The sequence below is a fragment of the Myxine glutinosa genome, chromosome 7, assembly GCF_964187855.1.
Source record: "Myxine glutinosa chromosome 7, kmMyxGlut1.1, whole genome shotgun sequence".
NCBI classification, from domain to species: Eukaryota; Metazoa; Chordata; class Myxini; order Myxiniformes; family Myxinidae; genus Myxine; species Myxine glutinosa.
Genome location: NC_136267.1, coordinates 86,306,926 through 86,329,473, shown reverse-complemented (window position 1 = coordinate 86,329,473; position 22,548 = coordinate 86,306,926). Strand labels below are relative to the sequence as shown.

At 43.3% G+C, this 22,548-nt stretch overlaps 1 protein-coding gene across 7 annotated transcripts in view; it reads left to right on the top strand.

The window, feature by feature from the left end:
- LOC137413004 (histone deacetylase 4) overlaps nt 1-22,548 on the top strand; it is a 233,663-nt gene that overhangs the window by 121,914 nt on the left and 89,201 nt on the right. For all 7 annotated transcript variants that reach the window (XM_068098374.2, XM_068098367.2, XM_068098373.2 and 4 more), the window contains exons 3-5: nt 3,852-4,093; nt 4,363-4,477; nt 12,422-12,476. In XM_068098374.2, the coding sequence (XP_067954475.2) occupies nt 3,852-4,093; nt 4,363-4,477; nt 12,422-12,476 (412 nt within the window). The remainder of the gene's footprint in view (nt 1-3,851; nt 4,094-4,362; nt 4,478-12,421; nt 12,477-22,548) is intronic.

The window sequence follows — 22,548 nt, the reverse complement described above, 5'->3', positions numbered from 1 at the left end:
CTGCGTAAATTTCAATAAAAACTGAAAAAATTGAGGTGTTCTAAAACTTTTGACCGGTAGTGTATGTACACAGGAGACACTCACTTGTTGAAATTGAATGTGTAAGATGAATGTTTATGATTGGATAATTGTACACTGCTCCTTTCCTATTCCATCTCCAGGTGCTGCATGGCGTCATCGCCGGGCACCGAAGGGGGCCCGGCAATGATGCGTGCTGAAAGGGAGTACTCGGTTTTCACTCCGGTTTCTTGTTTTCTTTCCTGTTTGTTTTCTTGTTTGTTACTTGCAAAATTGAAGATTTCGGTTGTTTCGGTAAAATCGAAGAAGAGTATATTGGTCGGTTGCGTTTGTTATTCTGTCTGTTTGTTACTTGGAAAAAAAAAAAAATCTTTTTGACAAGTATGCTGATCACTCCGGTTTGTTTGTGTATGTTTGGCTGTCCGCTCACTTATACTTGTGTACAGGTCACAATTTTAAACCGATCTTCACGAAACTTCACCAAATGGTGGAGTTTGTGGTCTGACAAAATCCTATATATATATATATATAGATATATATATATATAGATATATATATATATAGATATATATATATACATATATATATATATATATATATAGATATATATATAGATATATATTGAGGTCAAAAGGTCAACCACCTTTTTCAAATTTTCATCTGATTGACTTGAAATTTGAATAGGATTTGCATATCAGCTTACTGAATTCAACCACCAACTATTTTTTTAGATCAGCATAGGCCAAAAGGTCAACATAGGCTAAAGGTCAACAATTTCGAATTTCTAAAATCTAAATTTTCATCCGATTGACTTGAAAACTGAATAGGATTTGCATATCAGCTTACTGAAACCAACCACCACCTATTTTAAGGTAAACTTAGGCCAAAAGGTCAACATAGGCTGAATTTCTAAAATTGTCAATTTTCATCTGATTAACTTAAACTTTGAAGACTATTTGCATATCAGGTCACTCAATTCAACCACTAATTATTTTTGAGGTCAAAAGGATGCTCCACTGAGTGCCATTCTACTTTGTTCTGTTTTGCCAAGTGTCGCTCTATGAGTGATTTTTCATTTGTCTGTTTGTCTGTCTGTTTGTTTGTCACTCGCCTACAGGTCACAATTCTAAACCAATCGTCATGAAACTTTACCAAGCTGTAGAGGTCGTCAAAATTGAGAAGCTTATTGATTTTGAGGTCAAAGGTCACCTGGAGGTCAAATTACTAAAATTGCCATTTTTCATCCAATTGACTTGAAAATTGAACAGCATTTGCACATTGAGTCACTAAATAGGGAAACCAACTATTTTTGAGGTCAAAAGGTCAAATGAAAACTCAAGGTCAAAGTTCTAAAATCAATTATCATCAGAAAAATCATAAATTTGCATCCGATTGACTTGGAAATTAAACAGCATTTGCATAGTGCCTCACTGAATTGGAAAACCAACTATTTTTGAGGTCAAAAGGTCAATTCAAGGTCAAACTTCTAAAAGCATCTATTTTCATCTGAAAAATCGTCACTTTTAATCCTATTGACCCAAGCTTCCATCAAGATCGTCAATTTTAATCTTGATGAAATGGACAATTTGCTGGATTAATGGCAACCTTTTTTGGGATGGGGTTGGATTTTGCAAGTATCGTGCTCTGCATGACGTCTTCTTGTTTTTTTTTTGTTGTTTTTTTGTTTTGTTTGGCGAGGCGATATCTGTCATCCTTTGAGCTAGGAAGCTGAAATGTGGGCACAATAGTGCACACGTGCTTTGGCAAAAACCTTAGTTTTTGTTTCTTGATTAATCAATTACTTGATTAATTACTTAATTATTATCGATCAATTAAGGTATGCTATTAGCCAATTGATTCAGAAATTGTTTTATGATGATCATTTATTGATTTTAATTACGCAATTGATCAATCGATTATTGTACACCTCTCTCTCCCAATACCATCTACAGTCACGTGAAAAAGTAAGTACACCCCATGTAAAGTTTTGACTTTTTCAACATATTTCAACATACAACTATTTGATCTTCATTTCAACAATATTGACAGATAAAGTTTATATAACATAACAAATATCATGAAACATTTACATTTTGTAGTCCATTGTATAATTTAAATAAACATGAATGCAAATTTCGCATGTGGAAAAAGAAAGTATACCCCTACATTTATCACTACTTCAAATACCTAAAATTAGAATCAGGTGCACCAGCTCAGGTGCAAATGATTAGAACATCGTTAGAGAGGATCTTGGAGGAACCTGTCTTATTTGAACCTCAGACATTTATTTTGGTTTGCTGCTTGTTGTTGAAGTGTGCGGCGTCACCATGCCTAGATCAAAAGAGCTCTCTGAGGCCTTCAGAAAGAAGGTTATAGATGTCTTCGAGTCTGGGAAGGGATTTAAAAAGATCTCCAAACAATTTGAAATCAATCATTCGACTGTCCGGAAGATCATCTACAAGTGGAGAAGATTCCAAACAACTGCCAACTTGTTCAGGCCAGGCCGCCCCCACAAGTTCAGCCCGAGAGCAGACCGCAAGATGCTGAAAGAAGTCTCTAAGAACCCCAGAATGTCATCACGGGACCTACAGGTAGCTCTTGCCACTGTTGATGTCAAAGTGCATGAGTCTACCATTAGAAAGAGGCTGCACAAATTTGATCTCCATGGGAGGTGTGCCAGGAGGAAACCTTTGCTGTCCAGAAAGAACATCAGGGCAAGACTAAAGTTTGCCAATGAACACCGAGGCAAAGACCAGCACTTCTGGAACAATGTGCTCTGGACAGATGAGTCAACGGTAGAGCTATTTGGCCACAGTACCAGAAGACATGTTTGGCGAAAACCAAAGACAGCATTTGACCACAAGAACCTGATACCAACTGTAAAGCATGGAGGTGGAAATATTATGGTTTGGGGCAGCTTTGCTGCATCAGGGCCTGGGCAGCTCACCATCATAGAATCCACTATGAATTCTTCATTGGACCAGAGGGTGCTTGAGGATAATGTGAGGCCATCTGTCGGAAAGTTGAAGCTCAACCGAAGGTGGACCTTGCAACATGACAATGACCCTAAACATACCAGTAAATCCACCAAGGAATGGCTGAAAAGAAAGAAATGGAGGGTTCTGGAATGGCCAAATCAAAGCCCGGATCTAAATCCCATCGAGATGTTGTGGGGGGGATTTGAAACGAGCTGTGCATTCAAGAAACCCCTCAAACATCGCACAGCTGAAAGAATTCTGCATGGAGGAGTGGGCAAAAATTTCTCCCAATCGATGTCAGAGACTGGTAGAAAGTTATAAGAAACGCCTAATTGAGGTTGTTTCTGCCAAAGGGGGCAATACCACCAATTAGATCCAAGGGTGTACTTACTTTTTCCACATGCGAAATTTGCATTTATGTGTATTTAAATTATACAATGGACTACAAAATGTAAATGTTTCATGATATTTGTTATATTATATCACCTTTATCTATCAATATTGTTGAAATGAAGATAAAATAGCTGTATGTTGAAATATGTTGAAAAAGTCAAAACTTTACATGGGGTGTACTTACTTTTTCACGTGACTGTACGAGTTGTTGTATGTGTTGTACGGGCACGTCCCGGCAATGCCGCCCTGGGGGATATTTATTTATTTGGCATTGGAGCGGTGTACTTTATCTGTACTTGTTTTTTATCTGTACTTGTTTTTATTTATTTATTTTTTATCAAATGTATCCTCAACATTGTTCGCTTATTTATCAAAAACCCCTAAAAAAAACCTTTAAACCTAAACCCTAAAAACCTTGACTGTCCATGATGTGCTCATTTTATTTGCTCTGGTTATGTGCAGAGATGTCTGCTGAGGCACCAAGCTTGCAGCCTGCCGCGGCACATGGCACGGGCACAGGGAGCACCATTGGAACGGACGCTGTGTTGCATTGCGGGAGGCAGCAACACGGACTGCTGCAGTTTGACCTTCTGCACCTCCAGCAACAACAACATTTACAACGCCAAGTGCTTCTGGCCGAGTACCACCGGCGTCAACAGGAATTGTCGAGTATGCATCAAGTGCAACTTCAGCATCGTTTGCAGGTTAGTGTGGAGTGTTTAAGATACATATATATAAACGTCGAGGAGCGTGGTCATCCTTGTTCTCAGAAGTCCAATACATTCCGGTTTTCCAATGCTTTATACTGTGCACAAGCTCATTTGTCAACCACTAACTTCGACTTGACCCCATGAGAGGGACCTATTTGCATGGTGCATATAAGCAGCGAGTGCTCACTGCACATAGGCAGTACATGTGTGGCTGAACAGGTCGGAGGTGAATTGATTGCTTTTCTTGTTTGTTGTGAACCCAGACTCTCGCCATGCAAGAACAGGCAGAGTTGCTGGAGCAGCAGTCACAACAGAAGCAGCAGCGTGAGCTAGAGGAACAACTGCAAGCCGTGATGCGCAAGAACAAGGGCCAAGAGAGTGAGTCATGTTTGAATATGCTGGACATTTTGCTTTTGATAGAAGAGTTGGTCAAAAAAACAAAAACCAGGTGTTCCACATGGACCAGCGGTCAATGTGGAACTCGATGGCATCATAGCATAGTCCACCATCTCTAGGCCCAAAATATCCACGTAGCCTTTTATCTTTCACGACTTTTATATGATCTTGTGGTTGCCTACAACTGACACTGCTAAGCATTGATCACAAAATATTCATGAACATTAATTTATTTACCCACAGTGCTGTTTGTCATGTGTACCTGTTTTAATAACTTTACATGTTTGACTTTTATACAAGTGTGTTGGCTCATGGAGGAGTTAAATGATAAAGGGCACTGTGTTTACAAACTAACAAAGGGTATAAAGAGGTGGGGTGGGGATGGCATACTGGAGGAGGAAAAAAGGGGAATAATGGAAAAAGGAGTAACAATGACCGAGAGAGGAAAACAATAGGAAGAATTTGTGTGTCAAATAAATTGTGGAAGTACATGAGTGAGTGCACGAGGTCGTGAGTGGCAGTGCATTTGAAGGTTTGAAATAAAAAGGATGCCAGGACAGACCCAGGGTGAATTTCACAGTTTGGGGAATAAGAGAAAGAATGAATGCAGGTGGTTAACTAGTCTATGTGTTCCTCGTGCTCGCTCCCTTCCTCGCGTGCAAATGCCAAATGGCCTGGCTTCATGTTCCTTGTAATTGGCATGTTTGAGAAGCGTTATCCATTGTGATAAATGTGGAGTGCGTGAAGGAAGAATGTGGGAAGGTAATTTGACGAGTTCGGAAGACTGACTGTCTCATGGTGAGGGACTTACTCGCCACCCGCATGGGTTCTGATGGAGGTTGGTGAGCACAGGACAGGTGGACAGATACAACAAACAACAACAGGCATTTTAAGGCCATTTTCCCTGCTAGAGCGGGGGTTAGCCTTGCGGGCCCAATGACAATCTTCTCCATTTTGCCCTATTTTCTGCATCTCCCCTTGTTAACCCCTTTGCCCGCATTTTTTCTTCCACCACCTTTAGCCAAGTCTTTCTCGGTCTTTCCCGTCCTCTACTTCCTTCTACATTCATTTCCATCGCTCTTCTCAACCAGTCACTTTCATCCTTCCTCAACACATGACCAAACCATCTCAACCTGTTTCTCTTCACAGCATCCATGACAGGCTCTATTCCCATCATCTTTCGCAATTCATCATTTGTCTTCCTCGCTCTCAATGATACTCCACACATCCACCGATACTCCGCACATCCACTGAACCATTCGCATTTCCACCCTTTCCTGCCTTCGTTGCTGCTCTATGTTCATTACCCATGTCCTGCTCCCATAAATCAAAACACTTCTCACACATGCAACATACACGATTTCCCTTCCGCTTCAATGACACTCCCCTCCTCGTCAGCACGCCACTCAGTTCCCGAAACTTCTTCCATGCACTTCTCACTCATGCTACCGTTGCCGAGTCTGATCCACCTTCTTCATTCAGCATGTCTCCAAGGTAGCAAAATGTTTTCACACCTTCCAGCTTCAGGCCGTCTCCAAGATCCAACTCAACATTTCCACCATTTGCAGCTCCCTCTATGCACACCTTGCACTTGAATCTAGCTGCCACACTGGTTAATGACCCTCTCAGACCACAACATTTTTGATGAACCCACTCAGCGCACATTGTCCATTGAATGGAGTTCACTCCGACACCTTTCCTGCACACAGCACACGGCCACTTCCCAGTTCTTTCCACCTCACCACATGCTTTACCACTTGCCATCACCTTCGTTTTTCTGATTTTCACCTTCAGACCTTTTGTCTCCATACATTCCTTCCACTTGTTCATCCCCTTCTTCAGTTCATCCATACTTTCCGCAATCAACACCAGATCATCTGCATACAACAACTCCCACGGTAAACCCTCCTTTACGTTCCGAGCCAGCACTTCCATCACAGCTACAAATAGTAGTGGACTTAGTACCGACCCATGATGCACTCCCACCTTCACCTCAAATTCGCCACTGTTCCCGTCCTTCGTCCTTACAGCTGTGCGCGCTCTTTTGTACATTGCCATTACTACTCTGATCAACCATTCCTCCACTCCTAACTTCCTCAATGCCCATGTCACTACTTCACGTGGAACCCTATCGAATGCTTTCTCCAGATCAACAAACCCAAGAAACAACCTCTTCCTCTTCTCCATGTACTTATCCTGCAACCTCCTTACAATAAAAAGCACATCTGTCGTTCCTCTTCCTGGCATAAATCCAAACTGCATTTCGTCAATCTTCACTTTCTTCCTTATCCTCCTCTCCAACACCCTTTCCAATACCTTCATCCCATGCTCCAATAACTTTATCGCTCGATACGCGCCACAGTCCAGAGGGTCACCTTTCCCCTTGTATAGAGGGACAAGGGTACTCAGTTCCCAATTCACTGGAATGCGGCCTTCTTTCACCACCAGATTAGAGATCTCTGTCATTCTCTTCACAACCCAATTTCCTGCTGCCTTCAACATATCTCCCACAACTCCCATCGGCCCTCCCACTTTTCTACTCTTCATTGCTTTTATCGCTTCCTCAACTTCCTTCTCAGTTATCTTCTTTGCCGGTCCTAAAACTGGGTTACTCTCTATGTTGCCATCCCATTCATTCTCTGCATTCAACAGCATTTCCACATATCTCTTCCATCTTCCTTTAATTCCATCTGGGTCCACAACGATTTGTCTCACTTCATCCTTAAAGCAACTCACCCCCATCACATCACACCTCTCTTTCGCTATACAACAACAACAACATGCATTTTAAGGCCATTTCCCTGCTAGAGCGGGGGTTAGCCTTGCGGTCCCCATGACAATCTTCTCCACCTTGCCCTATTTTCTGCATCTCTCCTTGTTAACCCCCTTGCCCGCATTTCTTCTTCCACCATTTTTAGCCAAGGCTTTCTCGGTCTTCCCCGTCCTCTACTTCCTTCTACATTCATTTCCATCTCTCTTCTCAACCAGTCACTTTCATCCTTCCTCAATACATGACCAAACCATCTCAACCTGTTCCTCTTCACAGCATCAATCACAGGCTCTATTCCCATCATTTTTCGCAATTCATCATTTGTCTTCCTCTCTCTCAACGATACTCCGCACATCCATCGAACCATTCGCATTTCCACCCTTTCCAACCTTCGTTGCTGCTATACGTTCATTACCCATGTCTCGCTCCCATAAATCATAACACTTCTCACACATGCAGCATACACCTTTCCCTTCAGCCTCAACGACACTCCCCTCCTCATCAGCACGCCACTCAGTTCCCAAAACTTCTTCCATGCACATCTCACTCGAGCAACCGTTGCCGAGTCTGATCCACCTTCTCCATTCAGCATGTCTCCGAGGTAGCAAAATGTTTTCACACCTTCCAGCTTCACGCCGTCTTCAAGATCCAACTCAACATTTCCTCCATCTGCAGCTCCCTCTGTGCACACCTTACATTTGAATGTAGCTGCCACACTGGTTAATGACCCTCTCAGACCACTACATTTTTGATGAACCCACTCAGCACACATTGTACATTGAATGGAGTTCACTCCGACACCCTTCCTGCACACAGCACAGGGCCACTTCCCAGTTCTTTCCACCTCACCACATGCTTTACCACTTGCCATCACCTTTGTCTTTCTGATATTCACCTTCAGACCTTTTGTCTCCATACATTCCTTCCACTTGTTCCTTTTTTTCCTTCAATCCATCCATACTTTCCGCAATCAACACCAGATCATCTGCATACCACAACTCCCACGGTAAACCCTCCTTTACGTTCTGAGCCAGCACCTCTATCACAGCTACAAATAGTAGTGGACTTAGTACCGACCCCTGATGCACTCCCACCTTCACCTCAAACTCACCACTGTTCCCGTCCTTCGTCCTTACAGCTGTGCGCGCTCTTTTGTACATTGCCATCACTACTCTGATCAACCATTCCTCCACTCCTAACTTCCTCATTGCCCATGTCAATACTTTGCGTGGAACCCTATCTAATGCTTTCTCCAGATCAACAAACCCAAGAAACAACCTCTTCCTCTTCTTCATGTACTTCTCCTGCAACTGCCTCACAATAAAGAGTGCGTCTGTCGTTCCTCTTCCTGGCATAAATCCAAACTGCATTTCGTCGATCTTCACCTTCTTCCTTATCCTCCTCTCCAACACCCTTTCCAATACCTTCATTCCATGCTCCAATAACTTTAACGCTTGTATTGGTACGAGCCACACTCCAGAAGGTCACCTTTCCCCTTGTATAGAGGGACGAGGGTACTCAGTTCCCAATCCACCGGAATGCGGCCTTCTTTCACTGCCAGATTACAGATCTCTGTCATTCTCTTCACACCCCAACTTCCTGCTGCCTTCAACATATCTCCCACAACTCCCGTCGGCCCTGACGCTTTTCTACTCTTCATTGCTTTTATCGCTTCCTCAACTTCCTTCTCAGTTATCTTCTCTGCCGGTCCTAAAACTGGGTTACTCTCTATGTTGCCATCCCATTCATTCTCTGTATTCAACAGCATTTCAATATATCTTTTCCATCTTCCTTTAATTCCATCTGGGTCCACAACGATTTGTCCCACTTCATCCTTCAAGCAACTCACCCCCATCACATCACACCTCTCTTTCGCTATCTGCTTTGCAATCCTGAATACTGCTCTCTGACCCTCTTCCGAATCCAAGCGTTCTCCGAACATTTTCCTACATGCCTCCTGCGCCTTTGCTACCTCTTTCTTTGCAGCCTTCTTGGCTGCCTTATAACTTTCATGCTCTGCTGTTTCTGCTCCCGTACCCTTCGCCTTCTGCCACTCCTTGAACTTCTTCCTCTTCTCGTCAATCCTCTTTCCAACTTCATCATCCCACCACCATGTTTCCGAGTGCCTTGGTGGTCCTTTTGTCCATCCACATACCTCACCAACGGCTCCCAACAGACTAGCTTTCATTGACATCCAACCACTTTCAAGCTCAACCACATCATCCTCTACTCTACTCAGCCTCTCTTTTAATGCCTCCCTTACTGTCACCTCTTTCAACCTCCACACCTTCATTCTCGGTTGGTACTTCACCCGCCGAGCTCTCCTCGCACCTTTCACCCTTATGTCGCAGACAACCAAGTGGTGCTGTGAAACAGCCTCCTCCCCCGGGATCACCTTTGTGTCCCGGAGGTGCCCCCGATCTCGCCTACGCACCATCAGGTAGTCAACGGTTGTCGTCGACCCACCTGACGTGTATGTAACAAGCTTATTATCCTCTTTCTGGAACTGAGTATTTCAAATCAACAAATCAGCTCCATCAGCAAACTCCAAAATCCTTTCACCTACTCCATTTCTCACACCATATCCGTAACCCCCATGAACTCCCTCAAAACCGTCCATACTCCTTCCCACATGTCCATTTAGATCTTCTCCTACCACAACAACTTCCTCATCTTTCACGTTTTCCATCAGCTTCTCTATCGCACACCAGAACTTGTCCTTCTCTTCATTGCTCCGACCAACCTGCGGAGCATATCCCGAGATGACGTTCACCAAGAGCTTTCCAATCATCATTTTCACCATCATCAACCTATCACTCACTCTAGTCACACTCACCACACTGTCTACAAACTCCTCAGAAAACAGGACACCAACACCATTCACGCCCTCCGGGCACCCTTGCCACACAAACTTGTATTTCTGTCCCTGCCTACCCTTCACCATTCTCACACCACTTCCCTTCCATCTCGTCTCTTGCACACAACATATGTCCACTCTTCTTCTGACCAATACTTCCACCACTTCTCCTGATCTCCCTGTCATTGTCCCTACATTCCATGTCCCAAACCTCAGAAACCGATCTCCACTTTGGGCTGTACACTGCCCATATGTAGTTGTAATTGTCATGGTTCTCTTTTTGAGGCAATGTTTTTATGGCCGGATGCCCTTCCTGACGCCAACCCTCTTAGTCGTCCCTTACGACACGCAGGGATATGGTGTACCTATTCTAATCCAGGGTACACACTGGGAAACGTTTAAAACATGGAAATTCTGGGGGGGATGGGGGGGTGGGGGGGCATCACGGCTGCAGGGGCCCCGTCAGCACCACGCCACGTCGTAACAATTAGGTACAATCTTGTGTCTGACCTCCTCAGACAATTCTCTGGTTTTCTTTCTATTCGCCATGCTCATTGCGGTACACACAGTGACACAAAACAGCAGAATGACTCTTTTTCCATTCAAACTGGTTGAATGAGTGATTTTATATTGCAGGCACCTGCAACTCACCACAGGTGAGTTCAATTCCAAAGTAAAGGAGAATCACCTGCTTGAAATCTAATAATTTCTAACAACTTCTAAAAGGTGCAAATTATATTGTCCAGGCTATTTTAGGATTTCTGTGTGGAATAAGCTAAGATTTGGTCACTTTTTCAGCTTTTTTGTTTTGCTCCACTGCAAGCCAAATAAATACAAATGTGGATTCCAAAATATTTTTTTATTTCAACAATTTTCTGGAAGAAATGGTGCATTATTTGAAAAACAAGTGCAAGGGTGCCAATATTTTTGGCCTTTACCGTATATACTCGTACATATAGATATATATACACACACACACACTCACACACACACCCATACACACACACACACACACACACACACATCTCGTTTTGTCATTTCTGTTCCTCACAATTCTATCTCTCTTTTATTCTCTCTCTCACACACACACACACACACACACACACACACACACACACACACACACACACACACACACACACACACACACACACACACACACACACACACACACACACACACACACACTTAATGAATTGTACAGTATCGGTTTTTCCTAAACTTAAATATAAATAATTTAAAGGATTGTTGTAAATGATGTTAATTTCACAACATCCCATATTCAACATTCGTATTGTTGAAAAACATATAAAAACATAAAATAAATAAAAACAAAAAAACATATTCAACACACATATATACAGTGCTGTCAAACCTGATTTAGTGACTATGTATACAGAGTGATCACCTGTTCATAGCAGCCACTTAAATTCCTCCCGCAGAGAAAACCTGTGTTAAATAACCTGTACAGAACATTCCTCTGTCTAACACAACCAGCGGCCACCTGATTGCTTCCCTTCATAAGCTCAAGCCTGTACACAACAGTCATTGATTCCACTGTAAATTGGTAAATTCAGTCACCTTTCTATGTTTGAAAGTTTTCACACAAAACACACCGACAGATCTCTGCGGTCAACACCAGACTTGGTGGTGTAATGATTAGAGATGGAGCTCCGATCTGCGTCTGTGAGGTCAGCGGTTTAAAACCCTGCCAAGTCATGCGAAAGACTTTAAAATGGTACGTCGTGCTGCTCCCTTGCTTGATACTCAGCATTTAAAAGGATGGAGCACAGACAAACGATCCTGGGAAGGCAATGACAAACCACCCAGTATAACCGATTTAACTTTTCTTTTCTTTTTCTTTTTCGGAAGAATTAACTTTTCGGAATGAAAGGGTTAAAAATAATGACCTCCCACCACACCTTCTGTGCTCTATACAGAAACTTGGACTCAAGATTGTTTTGGTAAGTGTTGCAACCAAATTAACTTTATTATTGTGTTACTGTCTTTATTATTAGGTAAATAATAATATTATGATGTCACTTGCAACTAAAACCATCGTTATATCAAGCTTTTATTAAAGGCTTTTCTTTTAGACTGAAAAATTTACTGTTAGGAACCGAAGTGTAATTTCCCCATGAGATTTAATGGAAAATGAGTTCCCGCATAATGTATGTTCGCATAATGTAGGGTTAAAGGGTTATAAGTGTACGTAACCCCTTCGTTTGCGGGGGGGGGGGGGGGGGGGGGGGTACCTGTACAATAATTGTGTAATTGAGGTGATGATTGTGCGTTGCAGGTGCCATCGCAAGTACTGTGGTTAAAGAACACCTGAAGGCTTTTGTTCTTAATCGGTATGTATACATGGGTGTCTGCCCCCCCTCATGTCCTCCAAACCCATTCTTCAACGGCCAAAACCGTCTACCATTTTGATGTTGCGTAAGGAATTTGTCCCGTGTCTTATCATTAATCGCCTGTTAAACCAAATTGATCTATATTCGTAAAATAATAATAATGATAACAATGTATAGAATGTTTAAAACCAATTTGATATCCATATTAACAAGATGGTATTCATAGAATACTTTCCCCGCACAGTCAACTTGGTGCGAGCCAACTCGCAATAAGTGTTTTAATCTTTGATCCAATATGGCTGCCAGACGCCGTGAGCGATGATGTCATAAATTTACATTCTCTAATATAATTGTTGCGTTGATCACACTCAATACATTTCGAACTGATCAGACTAAGCGTTGTACTTGGCGAATTATTACGTCATAATTAAGGCACCAATGACGTCATAGTTAACTCGAACGGCACTCAGTCGAGATCATACCTCCGCCTGGTTGGCCATATCACTCAATGGTGAAGAATCACTTTTAAAATTCTACTACCTGGATCCGGATCCGGATCTTCACCAAAATTGAATCGATTCTTCCTTGTCACACACACAACCTGTCCAACAAGTTTCGTCCAAATCCGTCCATAACTGTTTGAGATATCCTGCTATGTATCGTTTTTGGCCATATCACTCAATGGTGAAGAATCACTTTAAAATTTCTAGTAGCCAGATCCAAATCCTGATTGTCACCAAAAAAGCTTATAATCATTTCGTCCTTGTCACATACGCTACCTCTCTGCCAAATTTTGTCCGAATCCGTCCACAAATTTTTGAGATATTTTGTTCACAAACGGACGGACAGACAGACAAACGGACTCATGAAACAGGGGTGAAAACATAACCTCCATCCACCTTTGGTGGCGGAGGTAACAACACTTATTCCCCAAAGGGCAGTTTCGGAGATAAAGAGGTGCAAAGTTTTTCCAAGATGGCGTCCGTACCACGTGACATATGACATCATAATTATGGCTAAAAAATTATCCAGGAGGAGGCGCTCCTATGGTGTAACATTTCGTGTCAATCGGACCAACGCTTGCTGCGAAAATGTATTTTTAAAATGCAGACACATACGTGCATACGCTGCACGTACGCACCACCCGATCGCTTAACCCTGCTTTTCACTTCGTGAGCACAGCTGGAATTTATTCCGGTCAGCTTATGCGAACCAGCAGTGCCCGTAGGTAGGTCAGTCATTCAGTCAGTCATTCAGTCAGTCATTATCGCTTGAACCAAACACACGGTTTTGATGAAACTTGGCCATAAGCTTCATATCTGATGCCTAACGAAGGTGTATTGACCAAATTAAAATCCACATTCATTATGGGGGTCTACGGCAGTCTACCACACACACACACACACACACACACACACACACACACACCCATTATCAAGTAAAGATGTAGGGATGGTTTCACATGATCATTTATTGTGACCTTGTTTCCATACTTTTTGGAGTAACTTCCATGCATCCCTTTACATTTTAAAATATGTTTTTATTACTTGTTTCTTTTCCTTTAAAAAAAAAAAAATATATATATACAGTGCTTTCGGAAAGTATTCATACCCCTTGACTTTTTTCATATTTAGTTGTGTTACATATTTTGTTTATTTACATATTTTCTGTTTTTTCATGTATTTAATGCCTGCATATGTACTTGTAGTGTTGTACTTTTAAATTCATTTTAATTATTTGTAGATGTTATAGTGATTGTAATGTATTTACTTATTTATTTCATATTTGATTTTTATGTTATATTGTAAATCATTCACAATTCAGCTTCCGTCTGCGATGATTTGATAATAAAACCATGAATTGAATTGAATTACAGCCTGAATGGGTTAAATTGAATTAAATTTAAATTGGACTAAATTGAGATTTTTTGTCACTCATCTACATGTAATAAATACCCCCAATGTCAGTGGAATTATTTTTTTTAGAAATTTTTACAAAATAATTAAAAATAAAAAGCTGAAATGTCTTGAGCCAATAAGTATTCATCCCCTTTGCTATGACACTCCAAATTGAGCTTAAATGCATCCAATTTCCTCTGATTGGAGTCCATCTGTGGCCAATAAAATTGATTGGACATGATTTTAAAAGAAACCCACCTTCCTATATCAGGTCCTACAGTTCACAGTGCATGTCAGAGCAGAAACTCCACCATGAAGTCCAAGGAACTTTCCATAGATCTCTGGGATAGAATTGTGAGGAGGCATAGTTCTGGGGAAGGGTATAAAACAATTTATAGAGTGTTGAAAGTTCCCAAGAGCGCAGTGAGCTCCATCATTAGGAAACTGAAAGAATATGGAACTACCCAGGCTCTTTCTAGTGATGGTCGTCCAACCAAACTGAACAACAGGGCAAGAAGGACCTTGGTCAGGGAGGTGACCTAGAACCCATTGACCACTCTGACAGAACTACAGAGTTCCTTGGCGGACAACAGTCTCTGCAGCACTTCACAAATCTAGGCTTTATGGGAGTGTGGCCAGATGGAAGCCACTCCTTAGAAAAAGGCACATGACAGCACGCCTGGAGTTTGCAAAAAGGCACGTAGAAGACTGAGAGTAAGAGGCAAAAGATTCTGTGGTCCGAAGAGACAAAAATTGAACTCTTTCGTCTGAATGCAAAGCACAGCTGCATCTGGTGGAAACCGAGCACAGCTCATCACCCATCTAAGGTAAATGTGTCTCGTGGCCCCCACCCACTACCCGGCTGATTGACAGTCACAGTCCCGCCCACCCCTTGTATCTCTTCCTATTATTTTACAAAGGAATTGCCCAGGGGGCAAACCCCCCATTTTTTGTGAAAACACACGGTCTGCTATAAAAGGTTGTTGTATATGGTTGGATTCCTTAGACCCCCAGCAACAACTTCCAGGTGGACAACCTTTCCAACAGGCTACTGTAACTGTGCAATTCAAGATGGCGTCCAAGATGGTCGCCATATTTGTAAATCTCCATATTGTCAATTGTTATCTTATTTTCATGTGTAATACTTTGTTTCTCTGGTTTTCAAGGTCAGGGAATCTATTTATGATGGTTTCAGAGTGATATGATGTGTTTTATACCATGTACTAGTAGTGGGGGGGCCAATGTTTTCCCGTTGAATTCAAATGTTAATTTGTGGACACTGGTTGGGTTGTCTTTAGGGATGATAGAAGTTGTAGAAAAAATATGTCTCCATTTTTTTCAAGTTCTTTATAGCGGCCATTTTGGATTATCAAAATGGCGTTTGTTGAAAACCGAAATTGTCATTATCTTGGCTTCTAAATGACCTAGAGTGTTAATTTTGGTGTCCAAATGTACATATTTGCGGATACTTAATCCAATAAACACACATTTATACACCTACATATGATCAAAAGGGTTCTTATGGCAGCCATCTTGGATTTTCACGCACTTATGCCAACACATCCTTCTGTACTTCAGCTGGCATCACCACCTTGGTGATGATAGTCGTCAGGTCTTCACCCTCATGCGTCATGGGATTCATGGACTCTCTGATCACATTCTTCAGTCGACGAATGCTGTCTTCCTGCCGAGCCCAGACTGTGGTTGATAGGTCGTGGTGCTCCTTGCGTGTAGCTGATTGTGAGCCAGCCATCTGACGGGCTTCTTCAGCAAGCCTACTCAGCTCTGGTGCTGTCAGAAAGAACCTTTCGCGGGCACTGGCATTCTGGGTAATGCCCACAATACCCCCTGTCACCTTCATGATCCTGTTGATGTGCTCCAGTGCATGGTCCACACCTACAGCACAGAAGGGGATTTCATTCTTATGGACACTGAAGTTCCCATCCATGAACTCTTGGTAGATCCCTGGATCTGTCATCTTCAGGGCCTTCATCTCTGCAAGGTACCGGGGAGTCAGCCTGGCATATTTCTGTTTGTCATGTGCAAAGAAGTATATGCACATCTCATCCAGTGAAGACAGGTGAAGCTCAAATTGTCCATCACGGGTGGCACGGATGAATGTGTATATCAGCATTATCATCCGCATGTAGCGTCGCACAAACTTGAACAGTGGACTCTTGGCTTCTTTCCTCTCATCAAACTTTGCCATGGCCTCCAGGACTTCGTTTGACTCGAGGACAGCTAGCATGTTGTTCTGCGCGCTTGTCATCTCCTCTCGGTTGTGTAGATGACAGCTCTGGGCAACCTGTTGTGCTGACTGGGTACATGGGCCCCTCAGATGGGGATGCTCTTGGAAGAATTCGTCCACATAGAGGTCGAAGAGGGCTTGGACAGTGGTGATGTGGGCCTCCAAAGCCCTCTTCATGTGCTTGGCTTCCAGTATTTGTCTGGTCGTTGTTGGGCCATAGATATCAGCCTCAGACCAAGCCTCGTCAAGACCACTGTCCTCTATGGCATTCCCAGCAGCCCTCAGTGCAGCCATCACAGTGTGCATCTCCCCTAGTCGCAGTACCCACTTGCCTTTGCAGTCATCTCTGGTCATCTCCAGCTGTTTGGCTCGCTCATACAGGGCCATGTCTAAGGTGATCACTGTCTTCCTATCGGGACCCATGACCATGCAGTTGATTTGCTGTGTCTGTTTCAAGACTGTTATCAGTGTTTGCCATTCATGGGCTGGTGCTGCTACCAATGGCAGGGCGTTGACCTCTGTCAGAGGCTTCGAAGAGGAGAGCAGTGAGTTGTAGGCTGTCCAAGTTGGGATATCGTGATGCTTGATCCTACTGCCAGGTGGTTGTTTTGGATCGTGGACGAGTGACCCAACAGGGTCAGCATGCTGGGGTTCTGCAGCTTGCAGCTGGTCATCTGGTGGGATGATGTCGTCTTGTACGTCCTCAGCTTCAGCTGTTCGCATGATTGTGCGTGAAAGTAGCCACACTGTGTCCGTCGCAGAGTACGGCTTGGTGACATCTGGGTTTGACCGTGTCTTCAAGCTATACGTGGTACCTGTGGCAGATTGTTTGTTTGGTGCTTGGCAAGGAACAAAGTCTGGAGCAGTCAGAACCTTGAGTGAGCGGTGTCTGGCCTTTCGGTCATGTAGTGTCAGTGTTCTATGTTCATCTGTGGAGGGTGCATGTTCCCGTCGTTGGTAGAGTGCCCAGGCTGTAGCATGGAGTGTCCGCTTCCCATCAGGTGTGTCTTCATTGAAGTCACTGTTGTCCACTGCAAAGAAGACAAACGTCCCTATGCGCATGGTTCTTGGAAAGTATACACCCTGTTCTGTCGTAGACTCTATGACTGAGTTGGCCAGCTGTGTCTCCAACCGCAAGATCCGACTATAATCAACAGACAGACCGAACCCATGCAGGAAATCCAGAAGCTTCTTGTTTCTGGTGGACTGATGGACTACAATGGCAACGGCAAGCTGCTGTGGCCATTCTAAGCGATGGCGGAATGGTGCATCTGGCTCTTTGGGCTTGTACGTGACTTGGCGTTTTGACTTGTAGCCGTACATGATGTTCTGACTGATGGTTATAACATCTCGATGAATAGTGGCTGAGCGCATAGTCTCTGGCTCAATGCTCGTGGCTGGTCCTTCCAGTAGCCAGCGGAGGAAAGCATAGAGTACTTTGGGTACATGCTTTTCAGCATCATCAGTGTTCATTTCTCCTTCAAATTGCCATGGGTGCTTGTTCTGACAAGCAATGGCACTGCGGAGAACAGAGGCACTCTCAAACAGTTGTTCGATGTTTTTTTCATTTGTCTTCGTCATTGCATCTTCGACAGCTGCATCACGCACGGCAGTGGAGAATACACAGTCTGACTCGTTTCGACGTTTTGGTTTCATGAAGTGAACGTCATCAATGTGAGAGTTGATTTTCTCCTTCATGCCTTGGGTAGTAGGTGATGGGACATTGTGCACACCATTATTGTCAAGAATCCTGGAGTAAACCGACTTCAGGTCAGACATGTTGAGAATTTCACCAGCTTGGAGTAGAGAGCGAACAAGGCTGACAAACTCAATGTCTGCGGCTATTTTGATAACATTAGTTTCTTGCAGTATGTGTTCTTTGTCATCACTTGATGTCCCACTCTTGGGAGCACGTTGGACATTCTGCACCCAGCATGGGAGATGATACTTGACGTCGATCGCATGAGCATCATGTGCACTGATGGCAGCACTCAGCTGAACTTTCCACTTGTGGTTGCTGCCTTCTTCAACAGCTTTCTTCAGCTGTTTACCTGCGTTGAACGTGCATACAACATGTACACTTTCCTTAGTGACCTCTTGACAGAAGAAACAAAGGTCTCTGTTGAATGGAGTTGATGATGAACGTGTGAAGCGAAGAGTCTCGTCTTGCGTAGAACCTGAGGTACTTGCAGCGGCAGGTGCAGAAGAAGGATGTCCACACCTCTTATGAAGATGCTGGGTGTCGCCATGTTCGCAGGCTTTCTGGTGGCGAACTCTAGCACGCTCCAGGTGAGCAGTGTTGCATGTAGATCCATAACATGCCCGGTGCCACTTTGCTTTATTGTTCCTCAAGTCAGTGGCAGTGAAACAGCTTAATCGTTCGCTGATCTGTTTGAAGTCGGCATCACCATATCGTGCCCTCTCCTGGATGAACTGGAGAAACTTTGCATATGAGCCCAGTGCTGGCTCAGTCACTAGTGCACCTTGGGGATCCTGGCACTGAATGCAAAGTGTGAAATCAGTTTCTTTCTTGGTTTTCTTGCTTTTTGGCTCCATCATAGCTCAGGGTCACGAATCTGGAACATACAAATAACAAATAACAATTAAGATAGATGTGCATTAAGTTAGATTTTGGACACTGGTTCGGCTGTGCCATAAAAACCTATTTTTATCCCTTGTAGGTTATTAAAGAAGGTTTCATTCAATTCTCTATCCCCAAAAATGTACAACTGGACACCAGAATCGAAACTCTAGGTCATTTAGAAGCCAAGATAATGGAATTTTACGTTTTCGACATCCGCCATTTTGAAAATCCAAAATGGCCGCCATAAAGAACTTGAAACAATTGGAGACATATTTTTTCTAGAACTTATATCATCCCTAAAGACAGCCCAACCAGTGTCCAAAAATTAACAAGCAATTTCACCGGGCATTTCAATCTGCTACATTGGCCCCCCCACTATAGGCCTAATATTTATTACATGTTAATATATTATTTTAAGGCGACCATGACACAGAAAATCTACAATAACAATACACAGTAGTTTACTGTTGTTGTAAGAACAATAATGGTACAGAAAGGTACTAGTTACCAAGAACAGATTACATGAGAAATGAACTACTGCATGTGCTTCACAGTTTGGAATGCAAGCCAAATGGCTGAGGCAAATATTTGTAAAATTCATGTCAGTGATACACGCCACAATGTTGCATCCTATGAACAGGTCTACCACTCAATATAATGCTGCAATACAAGTGTCCATGTGAACAGCTGATGGTATACAGTTAATTGTCACTGTTTGAGTCACTGCTGTCACTACTGTCACTGCTGTCACTGCTGTCAAATGCTGCAATGTATTTCACTCGGCTGCACTTGGTGGCTGATCCCTGGCAACGACATACAATGTAACAGGCCATGTTCTTCCTGGCACAGGAACAGTTCCTGTTGCAGCCTTTGGTGCAGCCACATGCAACAGCCTTTGTAATTGTCTGTGGCCAGGCTGATTGAGTTGACAGGACTGGAACTAGTTTCCCATCCTCCAGAGCCCAACCATAATCCACAAATGGGGGAAGCTGAGGCTTGGCCACATGTGCAGTCTTATCTATAATAGTTGCAAGAGCTGCACGCTGTAGATGTAGAAGGAATGCATGTTCTGTTGGTGGGAGTAGTTTCAGCATGGTTGACCTGTTGATCAGGAATTTATAGGCTCTAAGCTTTCCAAGATCGCAGTCCTCAAAGTCATCAGATCTGTTAGTGTACACAGCAATGACAAGTTTGCGTGCCTGGTTGATGAGGTCTGATGTGATCTGGTTGCGGTTCTGACCTTGCTCACCAAAGTGTTCGAGCTCAGTTATGTCTGTGGTATAGCTACGGTTCAACCAGGTCTTTTTGCCAGTGAAGAATGGGTAGCTGGTCGTATCCCTTCCACTCAGGCTGTGGATGAAGGGAAGTGCACGACATTTCGAAGGTCCTAGTGACCTAGCCATTTGGTGTATGGGCAGATATGTCTCTACAGCAGTTCTTACCCACAGTTCAGGAAGATCTTCCAGAATGCTGGCAGCATAGTAGATACAAATGATGATTATATCTGTGTCATTGCCATGAATGACCACCCTATCAACACCTTCATTTTGGACACTATAAATAGCATGAAGCATTACTCTGGTATCAGCCTCCTGCTGTGTGGACTCCAAGGCAGTGATGTCGGTGGCTGACCCCTCAGTGACCAGCATGCTCTTGGTTTCTTCATTGAAGCCTCCACCTAAGTAAAGGCGAGTTGAGCCCAGTGCTGGATTTAGCTGTTCACTCTTGCTCCATGTCTCACACAAGAAACTCAGAAGGGCTGCTTTGTTAGCTGACACAGAGAAGAATTCCTGTGGGTCAGGGGCTTTGTACTGCTCACTGACCTCAAACACCTTTGCTTGCCTGGATTGGCCATACCTGTGTTGCTGTTCTGCTGATTTGAGGCTTTGTTCACTGTATCGGTCGCAGCAGAAATGTATGATCTCTGTGCCAGCAGGCACATCTTCCAGCAGCTGCTCCTTGTAGCGATCAGCAATGTTTCCAAATGTCTCATTTTTCTTGAAGGACCAATGGCGTATGGCATGCATTGCATCAACCACTACTGTCGTCTTCCAGTCTCCTTGTGGCAGAATATCAGCACTGGTCACTTGAGTCTCCTCCTTCAGTGTTTTCACTAGACTAGCCTTTGTACCTGCAGCCCTCATGGTTCCATCTTCATTGAATAAAGATGGGGGTACTTTACTGCACTCGTGTTTGCCAATAAAGTTGACGACATCGACGTCTCCACCACTGGCATTAACCTTGAATTTTGGTTAACCTTGAATGCTGGGAAGAGGTACTGCACCCAGGCTGGTTCAAGTCTTCAGTATCACTGCTTCCAATGTTCTTCTTTTCAGCAAGTTTGTAACCCTTTTCATTCGTGTACCAGTTTCTACATTTACTGTGCCATTTGGGCATTTTGTCTGTCAGCCATGTACCAGTAGCCAAATCATATTTGAGTCTCTCAAATGTCTCATCTTGTCGAGCCTTTATGGCCAAAACTAGTTTGTCTGTTGTTGTAATATTATATAGTCCCTTTGCACCAAGTCCTTGACATATTATGCACTTTGTGTAGTCGATGTCAGTGTCCTGGCGTCTCCTCTTGGGTTCCTTTTTCAGTGACGAGCTTCCTTCCACCACCTGTTTCTCTGCCTGGGTCATCATCGTACCTCTCATGCAATCACCTGCAACAGCAAAACCACCACCATGTTATGCATACTAGCAACTAGAGTAGGCCTACATGCAAGCTATTGATATGCTACACTACATGCAAATTTCTGATATGCTAGACTACATGCACACTACACAATGGCCACGCCACTACAGATCACACAGTTTTGGACATTTCTGCCCACATGATTTTTATGAGACAAATGGCATAAAACACATCATATCACTCTGAAACCATCATAAATAGATTCCCTGACCTTGAAAACCAGAGAAACAAAGTATTACACATGAAAATAAGATAACAATTGACGACAATATGGAGATTTAAAAATATGGCGACCATCTTGGACGCCATCTTGAATTGCACAGTTACAGTAGCCTGTTGGAAAGGTTGTCCACCTGGAAGTTGTTGCTGGGGGTCGAAGGAATCCAACCATATACAAAAACCTTTTATAGCAGACCGTGTCTGGTTGACCACTCTTGCCTCCTGGGTAAATGTAGTTTTCCGGACTTTTCATGGAATCCTTTCAAGCTATAAAAATTGCAATAGTAAAGGATGCTGCATGAAGTAAAACTCTGTCGGATTGTACCAGAATCTTTGCCATTGATGGAGGCAGCTTGGAAATATGCCGTCTGAAGAAGATTATTATTATTATGAACAAGAAGATGAATTCCCGGGTTTGACCAATCTTG